Source organism: Sinocyclocheilus grahami, unplaced genomic scaffold (assembly GCF_001515645.1).
Source record: "Sinocyclocheilus grahami isolate Dianchi unplaced genomic scaffold, SAMN03320097.WGS_v1.1 scaffold150.1, whole genome shotgun sequence".
Lineage (NCBI taxonomy): Eukaryota > Metazoa > Chordata > Actinopteri > Cypriniformes > Cyprinidae > Sinocyclocheilus > Sinocyclocheilus grahami.
The window spans coordinates 2,018,505-2,030,623 of record NW_015505329.1 but is presented as its reverse complement, the minus strand read 5'-3'; the positions used below and the strand labels follow the sequence as shown (position 1 = coordinate 2,030,623).

Here is a 12,119-nt window from a genome sequence, read left to right as displayed (position 1 = left end):
AGTTCCACCACGGAGGGGCAGCCGGCTGACCAGTCTTTTGTTTCTCACATTTCTCTTGCATTTTTGTATTGTCTGTTGTGTGATGCCAACAAATGAGTATAAGGAAGAGACGGACTGAAATTTCAGCCATTGTGAGATTGGCCACAGCATGGGCTGTGCAGAGACATCTTATTATTATTATTATTATTATTCAAATATTATATTTTAAAAAATAATTTATGGTAATAATTTTTTTTTAATCCTTTAAAATAATTTTTGGCCAGTTTTTAATATGTAAAATTATTATATTAAAGTGTTTAATTTCAAGCAACAGTTTTATGCGCGTGTTGTTTGCTATAATTAAATGTTATGTAAATTGTGCATTATATATTAATATTTATTTATTAGCCACATATTTTTGTTTTCTTAGTGTTGTTTCATATAACTAAATTTTATTATGTGGAATGTGCATTTCTAACACATTTATATTTATTTATTAGCCACATTGGTAACACTTTACTTGAAGGGGTGTGCATAAGACTGACATGACACCTTCATAATCATGACATGACACATGTCATGAATATGAAGGTTTTTTATGCATGTTTATAACAACTGTCATTAAGTGTCATTCGCTCAGTTATGTCATTTTTAATGCAAATATGACATTATTTGACCTAACCTTACCCCTAACCATAGCCCATAACAAAGACATCTCAAACAATGTCATCTTTGCATTAAAAATTACATAACTGAGCGAATGACACTTAATGACAGTTGTTATAAACATGCATAAAAAACCTTCATATTCATGACATGTGTCATGTCATGATTATGAAGGTGTCATGTCAGTCTTATGCACACCCCTTCAAGTAAAGTGTAACCGCCACATTTGTTTAATTTTTGTTTTGTTGGAGTTTGATATATTTATGTTTATGTTTATATTTAGCCATTGACCACTATTGCTGTTAAGTTTTAAAATGTGTTGGTCAATAAAATGTATTTTTGTCTCTCCGCCCTACAGATATTTCATCATCTGTATCGGTACCTGATGACAAGTGGCTCTCCACTCTTGAAAGCACTCGCTGGCTCGACTATACCAGGTATATTTGTGCATGAATATAAATAGTGATCCTTTAAACTATATAACAATATTTGGATGCATCATATAGAAATGTTTTCTCTCTTTTGACTATGTTTGCTTTCTGGTCAATATATAGTATGTATACTGTGGAAAGCATGTGAATCTTACCTAGATGACCTACACTTCATTTGCTAAATGTGCAGTATATAAAAGAGCATACTGCATCCCACATTTCAATCTCTAATATTGAAGTTTTATTTTTAGCGTGGTGTATTTGATGTTGAATTTATCAGTGTATCCCGCTGTGTGTGTTTGTGTGTGCTTTACCCTGCTGTGTTTGATGTGGTTGTGTCTCCACAGGTGCTGTCTGAGAAAAGCCGCAGAGGTGGCTTGTTTGCTCAGGGGAGGTCACATGACTGTTGTTCTCCAAGGTTAGTCACACTGATCGTTAATGGCCATCTGACCCGACTCTGAACTTTGCACCCTGCTAGCATATGATGATTTATGTGTCTTTAATGTTTAAATGCATACAGCAAGATCCAATCTGTGCCGAATACAGTGAGAAAATCAGATATTAATATAATCTTTGCCCTCTGCATGTACAAAACTAGGTCAGTAAGATTTAAAAAAAAAACAAAAAAACATTAATACTTTTATTCAGCAATAAATTGATCAAAAGTGACAGTGAAGACATTTTAATGTTACAGAAGATTTCTACTTTATATTAATTTTGTTCTTTTAAACTTTATATTTAACAAAGAATGGTTTCCACAAAAATATTAAGCAACACAATTGTTTTCAACATTAATAATAATAAGAAATGTTTCTTGAGCAGCTAATCGGCATATTAGAATGATTTCTGAAGGATCACGTGACACTGAAGACTGGAGTAATGATACTGAAAATTCAGCTTTGCATCACAGGAACGAATGACATTTTTAAATATATTCAAAAAGAAAATAGTCATTTTAAAATTATAATAATATTTCACTCTATTACTGATTGTACTTGATTTACAGCCTTGGCAGCTTTCTTTTAAAAACATTAAATAATCTAATCAACCCCAAACTTTTGAACAATAGTGTAAATGTTTATTTTTTTTTAAGTCTTTGGCCTTGTTCATAATGCACCCAATTGCAGTTTATTTTTAAAAGCCGATCTTGATACTACTTGAAGTCTGATCTTACCCCTAAGTGCATTTCTAAAAATCTTTAGAAATAATATGTCAAACTACATAAGACTGTGGTTTGTAACAATAGGATTTCATCTCTTTTTTTAATGACACACTCTTAGCAGAAGTTTAAACATACCACACAGTTGTGATTTATTCTTTTTCCTAACCCATAAACCAACAAAGAGCGACATCTGGCAGCGCACTTCAATTCTTCAAATTCTCATTTCATTTTACAGTCCTCTAAAACGTTTGTTTTCCTCCACGTAACCCGCAGCTGCCCTGCCATAAACGTCAATATTCCTGTGTGTCTTGACAACCAGTGAATAACTTCAGGAATGAGTTTCTCAGATGAGGCTGACGCACCCATCTATCACTGTAAAACCTGTTTGCCACATGTGCTCTGAGCAGAGACGCTGAGAAAGCACCGCGAGAGGGCGATGAAATCCCCTGATCCACTGTTTACAGGCATTTTAAGTTTAAAGCTGGAATTGTAAATTGTCAGATGATGCATTGTGTTTTGCTCTGTGTGTCCTCAGAGCCAGAGGATCGAGACATGAACTGTGTGGTCTGCAGTCTGGTGCAGGTGATGTGTGACCCTCACTGCAGGACCGTGGCTGGATTTCAGGGCCTGATTCAGAAAGAGTGGCTCACGGCCGGACACAAATTCCTCAGCCGGATCAACTCCCACAGAGAAAGTGATAAAGAGGAGGTAAAAGAAAGAGAAGCAGAAAACGGTCCTATTCTGAAACCCACACACATATGACATGTTTGGGGTCAGTATTCTCTGATTCTCTTTTGCTCACCAAGGCTGCATTTATTTGAGTAAAAATACAGTCAATTGTAAATATTGTGAAATATTATTACAAATAAAAAGTTGTTTTGTATTTGAATATATTTTAAAAATGTAATTTATTCCTGTGATGCAAAGCTGAATTTTCAGCATCATTACTCCAGTCTTCAGTGTCACATGATCCTTCAGAAATTATCCTAATATGCTGATTTGCTTTTGTAACACTACAAATGTCTTTACTGTCAATTTTGATCAATTTAATGCATCCTTGCTGAATAAAAGTATTCATTTCATTAATAAAAATTCCATCTTACTGAGCCTAAGCTTTTGAATGATATTGTAGTGTGTTTCCAAATCAAAAATCACTTATGAGATTACATTTCAGTCCTATTTTTCCAAGATGCTGTCTTACAAGGCAGCTGCTTATGTAGGAGGAAGACAGCAAGGTTTTGGACACAGCCAGAAGATCTATTCTTTCAGCATACTGTCATACTGTACATTGTCATCTACCTACCCTTCAACATCCAAACCCTTATGAAATGTCATAACAATGAACGAATATCTACAGATAAAAAAAAAAAAAATGATGTAATGATAGTGTACTAAAAAACTAAAATACGCAGAACACCAATATGGGTGGAATTATATTATTAATTTTCTATTGATACTTTTACGCAATAACATTTTTTAAAATTGATTTCCCTCGACTTTATCTGCCTTCTCGAAATGAAGAAGCTTGTTGCAATGCATTCTGGTACTGCCTTATCCTCAAAGTACGCATGTGATTTTGCCCAAAGCGAGGTTGTGAGCACACATATGATGCCTAAAAATGTTGCCTAAATGGGCTGTTTTAGTCAATTTTAGCTGGACTTGTTCTCATTTCAGCTTAAATTTCAGTTTGAATTCACAGTAAGAGTCTTGTTCTATATGAGTTGTATGATGTACCTTGCTCTCCGGCAGGCCCCTGTGTTCCTGCTGTTTCTCGACTGTGTGTGGCAGCTGTGGGCGCAGTATCCCGCACGCTTCCAGCTTACTGAAGACTACCTGCTGGCTCTGCATGACAGCGTGCACCTTCCACTCTTCAGCAGCTTCCTGGCCAACAGTCAGAGGGAGAGATGTCGCCGTTCACAGGTACTCGCACAGAGTTTCACAAAATATGTCAAAGCACAAACAAAAAGTTGAAAACTACATGACAGCTATTTAATGCAGCAATATCTTTGCCTTGTTATTAGCCTTAAGAGGTTAATTTTACAATAAGGTATCATAAAATTGTACACTATCTTCCTTTTGTACAGCTACTTAAATACATAAACTACCAGTAAAAAAAAATTATTTTTCTTATATTCAGTAATGATGCATTATATTTACCAAAATTGACAGTTAAGGTTACCACAAAAAAAAATCCTTGTCAAATAAATGCTTTTCTTTCGAATTGTCTAGTCTTCAAAGAATCCTATAATGCAAAGATGACATTGTTTGATATGTCTTTGTTATGTGCTATGGTTAGGGGTAAGGGTAGGGGTAGGATTAGGTTAGGGTTAGGTCAAATAATGTCATATTTGCATTAAAAATTACATAACTGAGCGAATGACACTTAATGACAGTTGTTATAAACATGCATAAAAAACCTTCATATTCGTGACATGTGTCGTGTCATGATTATGAAGGTGTCACGTCATGATTATGTAGGTGTCATGTCATGATTATGAAGGTGTCATGTCAGTCTTATGCACACCCCTTCAAGTAAAGTGTAACCGAATGTTTTGTGAAGGATTATGTGACACTGAAGAATAAATGGGGATGCAATATTTATTTTCTTAGTTATCTTAAGAGTAATTGTCTATTTAATAGTTATAATTTGAGAAGAAAGAAAATGTTGTGTGATGCAAAAGATGTGAACCTAGCTATGAGAAACTGATTATAAACAGTTGCTACAGTAAAGCACAACTATTTTCTCTTTTTCTATTAGATGATAGATTCTCTTTTTTTATTATTAAAGGGATAATTCACCCAAAAATGAGATTTTTGCCATTATTTACTTGTCTTTGTCATTTTGGTTATTGTTTGAAAACAAAAAATAAAATATTTGTAATGAAACCTGAAAGGTTTCTGTCCCTCCATTGAAAGTCCCGATAACCAACACTTAGAAGATCCAATCCATAAAGGCTTATTAAAACAAATCCATATGAATCAAGTGGTTTAAATCAAGTCTTTTGAAGAGAAACCTTTCATTTTTGAGTGAACTATCCATTTGAGCATTGCATGTGTGTGTGTGTGTGTGTGTGTGTGTGTGTGTGTGTGTGTGTGTGTGTGTGTGTGTGTGTGTGTGTTTGTGTGTGTGTCTGGAAGTTTTGCTGATTCATGTATTCCTTTACATGCCAAAACAACAGATCTGATGTCTGTGCTGTATTGTTTCCCTGCAGCACCTTCCCCAGAGCTACACCCCAGTGAACGGTCTGAGGGAATTGCCCTTGGGCACCCCAGAGGAGTCGGTAGACCCACCTTTCCCTCCGGTGTGGGACTGGGCCCTGCAGTACAGCAGTCTGAGACGTGCCCGCTTCACCCAACCCGTGTCACAGCCCGCCTGTCCTCCACCTGTCCTCAACGGAAACCTCAACACCAACCTGGACCGCAGCTGGGTAAGATTTACCTGCTGTGATTACGCTAACAGTTACATTTCAGCAAGGATACATTCATCCCGTATAGGAATAGGGGTGTTGCACGGTGGTTAAAATTCTGGGCTCTTTACCAAACGTTTGTAGGTTTGAATCCTGCTAGAGGCAATCTAAGAACTATCATCAGTGTGCCCTTGATTGAGGCAGTTAAAGAGATAGTTCACACAAAAATATATATTTTTTTTTTATTTATTCACCCTCATGCCTTTCTGATCCTGTTTTATTTTCTGCAAAACACAGAAACAAAAATTGTATGTTTATGTCGCCAAGCTTCAAAATGCACCAAACATTTTGTCAATATTACTATGAATGATATTCCTTTGAACTTTCTATTCATTAAAGAATCCTGAAAACAATGCATCTCTGTCTCCACAAAAATATTAAGCAGCACAACTTTTTTTTTTCAACACTGATAATAATAAATGTTTCTTGAGCAGCAAATCAGCATGATTTCTGAAAGATCATGTGACTGGAGTAATGATGCTGAACATTCAGCTTTCATAATAATATATAAATATTAAATATATTTAAATAAAAAAGCTATTTTTAAATGAAATAATATCATGCAATATTAATGTTTTTACTGTATTTTTATCAAATAAATGCAGCCTTGGTGAGCATAAAAGACTTCTTTCAAAAACATTAATACATCTTACTGACCCCAAACTTTTGAATGGTAGTGTATGTCACCATTCAGGACAATAATAGATAATAAAACAGGGTCAGAGTGACATGAAGGTAAGAAAACAATGACAGACTTTTCATATTTAGTTCTCGGGTTTCTCCAGAGGGATCGTCCCTGTAATAACTGCACTGTAAGAGCAGCAGATATGACTATTCATTTCCTCCTTCCCTTATAGAGAGGAACATTATTGAGTAGGGAATTGATAGTACAGGACAGAGAAATTAATTTTCAGCTTACAGGCATTGCTTGTGTCAAGTTAATGATCATTGATTCATGTTTTCTGGGCTGCCCTAGATGGCTGGAAATCAAAAGGGAGGTTCTTTAAAAACGAGGCCAACTAATAAACCTGTGCCAAAATTAGATCATTTTTCTAATTGGGCTGTCAACTGACTGTACCGCTTCATTAGCCTGATAAAGAGTGTGTTAATGCTGTTTATTCTCTCTCTCAGCATAATGACGGACTGCCAGGCTCTGTGTTCCTGTTGTCCCGGAGCACATTCTCCCATCCCTCCAACCTGCTCCCCTGGAGGAGCGGAAACTCTGGCTCTTACTGGAAGAGCCACCGCAGGGCTCCTTCCTCTGAGAGTCTGTCTGGACTCGAACGTCTCATCAGAGCCTGTTTGCTCTCTGAACCCTCAGAGAACCCCTCAACCCCCCACGACCCATACGAGCCCCTGCTGCCCCTGCTCTTGGGACCCTGTGTCAGAGTATGGAGGGGCTGCTATTTACGGGGCGCACTACACGCTCAGGTACACTGTGATAGTGTTTGGTTTTTGGATGTGGCCAAATATGTTTTTTTCCACTGGGTTTTGGATTAGCATTAGCAAATTTAATGTATGCGAATAATCAAAATACAGTGAAAACTATTTGCAAAGCCGTTTTCAAAAAAAGAAAACCATCACTTTCCAGGGAAATTAATGCCAAGTATTTAAGTTGTATGTACTGTACTGTGAAATCCACTGTGGCTCTAGATAAGATAGATAAATAGATGGATGGATGGATGGATGGCTGAACAGAGAGATGGATATATGTATGAATGGATAGATGAATAAATGGATGGATAGATGGACAGACGGATGGATGGATGAATGGATAAACAGATAGATGGATACATGGATGGATGGATGGATAAATAGATAGATGGTTAAACAAATAGACAGACGGATGGATGGACGGAAGGATAGATAGACTGATAAAAAGATACACGGATGATGGATGGATGGCTAAACAGCTGGATGGATGAATTGACAGCTAAAAAGGAAGATAAATGGATGGATGGATGGATGGATGGATGGACAAATGGCTAAATGGATGGATGGATGGATGGTTGGATGGACAGATGGATGGCTAAACAGCTAGATGGATGGATAGACGGCTAAAAAGATGGAAGCTAGATGTAGCATGGATGGATGGATGGATGGATGGATGGCTAAAAAGGAAGATAAATGGATGGATGGATGGATGGATGGATGGATGGACAAATGGCTAAATGGATGGATGGATGGATGGTTGGATGGACAGATGGATGGCTAAACAGCTAGATGGATGGATAGACGGCTAAAAAGATGGAAGCTAGATGTAGACGGCTAAAAAGGAAGATAAACAGATGGATGGATGGATAGATAGACAGATGGATGGATGGCTTAACAGCTGGATGTATGGATTGACGGCTAAAAAGGAAGATAAACGGATGGATGGATGGACAAATGGCTAAATGGATGGTTGGATGGACAGACAGATGGATGGATAGACGGCTAAAAAGATGGAAGGATAGATGGATAGATGGATGGCTGAACAGATAAATAGATGGCTAAACATAAATGGGTAAACTGATAAAAGTATGAATGGATGGATGAATATTTGATTATTGAAAACAATGATATTTATCATCCTAATAACATACGTCTCTCTCTCTCTCTCTCTCTCTCCACTTCCTGTAGGCTTTCTCACACCCCATGTCTTCCTGCAGTCAGCATCCATTAGATCAGCTGGCCTGGGAAGTGCAGCAGCTCCGAGAGAAAGTGGCTCATGCTTCTCACAGACGCCCCGAAAACCAGACTAAACGACAGGAGCCACGCCGACTGGAGTCCAACCTCAACCAGAACGCCAACAATGGGACCTTCCTCTTTTCCTCTTCCTCTAGAACATCTCAACAACAGCCGTCCAGCCGAGGTGCGGCCCACTCCTCCGTCATTCCCAGAGCCCAGCGGACGGCATCCGATCCACCCAGGCCTGTGCAGAGGAATAACGGCAAGCACACGTTTCTGTTCGGCCACCAAGAGCCTCCACAATCAGGGCAGTGCTACATTCCCTCGCCTAGTGCCAAACTTCCTAAACGCCCCGGAAACTCACACTGATCTGTAGGAAGGAAAGAAACGGCCCCCTCTGGTGTTTGTGTTACTGAAACAATACAATACGGTACAAAGCAGAAACTCCACTAGAAACTTGAAATCTATGTGCTTTTGAAAAAGCAGAGATTGACCTGGCCTTTTTTGTATAAGCAGCTATGTAAAGAGTAGCAAAAACAACAGGCTAGCAAAAAAGCATCAACAATTTACGATGTAAAATTCTTCCTCTGTTGTGTTTTTATAAGATAATTTAACTACAATGGTCTAGTTCACTAAAAATAAAGAATCTTGTGTTATTTATTCATCCTCATGTTGTTCCAAATGTATAATACTTCTTCTGAAGTCATGATTTTGTGTGAAATTAGAAGATTTTAATCTGAAAATCTAGACATCTGTCCTAGATCTTCTTTTAAAAGTAGAATTAATCAATCTTTTAAGATGAATCTTTTCAATGAATCAGTTGATTTGGTTCACAGAATCAATCTAAATGATTCATTTTGAAACTTCACAACTATAATTTGCACTGTAGCCTATTTGTTTGAGAAAAAAAAGTGATCTATTTTCTCACCTTGTCTTCCATTGAAGAAAGAAAATGACTTTGGCATGACATGAGGGGGACTAAATGACAACAGAAATTATTTTTCCTTTAAATAAAAATGAAAAACTGTAGTGAAGCAGAGTGCTAGTAAACGTCTGCATAGGAAATGTTATGTGTCTTGAGGTTCATGCCAAAACTGATAACTTCTGTGTTGGTCAAGAAACAGTTTTAGCTTTAAGTAGTTTGTGCATGTAACAGTAGTTCATGATAATGTAGGCTAGTAAAATAGCGATTTGTGTTTCCTCAACCAAAAAGGCGGGAAAATGGCTGCTATCAGCTAATAATATAACTAAGAAGGTTTTGCAGTTCCCTGAAAGGCCACAGGATGGACACAAAATAATCTTCTGCCTCCATGTTGAATGCCCTGTTGAAAAAAACAGCATATGCTGGTTAGGTATGTTTTGACGCTGGGATGCTGGTTTAAGTTGGTCCTTTGCTGGTTTAAGTTGGTCCTTTGCTGGTTTAAGCTGGTCCTTTGCTGGTTTAAGCTGGTCCTTTGCTGGTTTAAGCTGGTCCTTTGCTGGTTTATGCTGGCCCTTTGCCAGCACATGACCAGCATAAACCAGCAAAAGGACCAGCATCAAAACATACTTAACCAGCATATGCTGGTTTTTTCAACAGGGTGCAAATAGCCTGATACAAAATGCTGGCTTGCCTCTCAATATTTACAAGCAACGACACAATACTGTCACGTGTATTATGCATTTTTGTATTTTATTAAGTATTAATACAAAAATAGAAGAGACATAGAGACTAGAAATAACATAAGTGATACTACAATTATTTAAGTATCAGTGGATACTTCAGTGTTACTTCATCATGAATGTACAGGGATGTGTTTTTAAAATCATTTTGCGATTAGAGTGAACTCTAATTTGTGTATAAGGATAAAAAAGTAGCACTCATGCTGAAGGACATTTTATATTCTCATTTTGATATTACCGATTATCTTCTGCACATTACTCTCTCCGAGTTCCAGGACTTCCTTCGACATGTTTTTTCATTTCCTGTGGATTATTTGCATGATTTCTTTTGTAAGATTGTTACAACTGTTCAGAACTGCTCGTTCTGTTAATAGTTGACCCAAAAATGAAAACTGTCATTTACTCATCCCAATGTTGTTGTTTTTTTTTTCTCTCAAAAAAATTTGTTTTAATGTTCTAAGGAAAAAATGTTCTAAGTAATGTGACTGTTCTCATTTTTTAGGTGAACTATATTCCTTTTAGGTTTGATGGAAAGCTTTTATGCTCCTCAGTGATGTGGGTTACAAGACAGACAGCTTCAGATCTGTCCTTGTGAGACGTTTTTCCTCAAAAAGCATTATGCCACAAATGTCTGACAACAGTGACGTTCCAAAATTGAGAGAGCAGCTCCAGAGGTTTGTGTCCTACTTTTATCTCCCCTAAGGGGAAAAAAAAGTTGCTGGAAACATTAACATACGGTACCGTGTTGAGTTTTTATTCTGTTGTCTCGCTGGCATATCAGTGTATAGTTTCAGGAAGACAAATGGACTTGAAATATCTTGCATCAACATATTTCACAAGACTGAATTTGAGCAAACGTTTATTTGATGGCACAAGAATTGCTTGCATTTCATGAAATGACCCAATGCTTGTGCCTTAAAACTGATTTCAGTGGTTTTGTGCTTTTTATCCTTGCATCACAGGGACAAATGATTACCCGTTCTCATGTTTTTCATTCCTTATTCTTTTATAACAACCTTTATTGGCACATTTTAAATAAATAAATACATCTTATAGTTCCTAAATACAATTGTATGATGGTTTTCTTAACATTGGTTATTCTGGCTTATTAAAAATATATGACAAATGAGCCCAATAGTTCTGACTCTATACTCGAGTCTTATCAAAATAGATATTTACAACATTAGCGCATTAGTACAAAGAAGCATTACAACATTTAAAGTTCATGAACTGTAAATTACACAAATGTTTACATTAACAGCACTCGTTACAAAAATAAATACACACTCAGGAAAGCTTTACTACTGTATATCATCTGGCATTAAAAACTAAATACAAACTGAATCTACAATCTATGAAAGCCAGTAGTTCGTTTAAATCACTTCCACCAGGCAGTAACAGAGTTAAAACGCTCTTAGCATCAATTTACTTTTGCTCAATTATGGCACTGGAGAGCATACGAAACATATTAAATGATTCACTTACGATGCAAGTCTCACTTAACATTGTATGAATATCGCTGAATATTGAACCATGATATGAAGCCCAGTCACACTATCACAGTGGATCTCAACTGGCGGATCACAACCTGAAAAAGAGGGACAGATCTATTCTGGTAAATCTGTAGTTAAGAGTAGTAAGCTTTTAAACTTTATAAGGAAAGATGTCAAATCTGTGTCCTGAAACAAATCCACATCAGTAAAAGAGTAGTTCAGCCAAAACTGAGAATCTCACCCTCAGGCCATTGAAGACGTAGATGAGTTTTTCTTCATCACACCAAATTTAGAGAAATTCAGCAGTGAATGGGTGCCGTCAGAATGAGAGTCCAATTCCAAACGGGTAATAAAAACAAGTAATCCACACGACTCCAGTCCATCAATTAACATCTTGTTAAGTAAAAAGCTGCATGTTTGTAATAAACAAATCCATCATTGAGACATTTTAACTTCAAGTTGCTTCTGGCTTAAAGTCATGGATTATGTTAAAACATCTTAATAATGAATTTGTTTCCTACAAACGTGCACCTTTACACTTCCCAAGATTTTTTATGGATGGACTGGAGTCGTGTGGATTATTGTGACA

General features: G+C 37.0%; 1 protein-coding gene across 1 annotated transcript in view; it reads left to right on the top strand.

Moving 5' to 3' along the window:
* Positions 1 to 9,693, top strand: part of LOC107592143 (myotubularin-related protein 11-like) — a 30,221-nt gene extending 20,528 nt beyond the window's left edge. The window contains exons 11-17 of the mRNA XM_016281535.1: positions 1,004 to 1,082; positions 1,424 to 1,494; positions 2,774 to 2,946; positions 3,988 to 4,158; positions 5,451 to 5,666; positions 6,837 to 7,136; positions 8,328 to 9,693. Of these exons, the coding sequence (XP_016137021.1) occupies positions 1,004 to 1,082; positions 1,424 to 1,494; positions 2,774 to 2,946; positions 3,988 to 4,158; positions 5,451 to 5,666; positions 6,837 to 7,136; positions 8,328 to 8,744 (1,427 nt within the window). The 3' untranslated portion in view covers positions 8,745 to 9,693. The remainder of the gene's footprint in view (positions 1 to 1,003; positions 1,083 to 1,423; positions 1,495 to 2,773; positions 2,947 to 3,987; positions 4,159 to 5,450; positions 5,667 to 6,836; positions 7,137 to 8,327) is intronic.
* Positions 9,694 to 12,119: the final 2,426 nt, after the last annotated feature.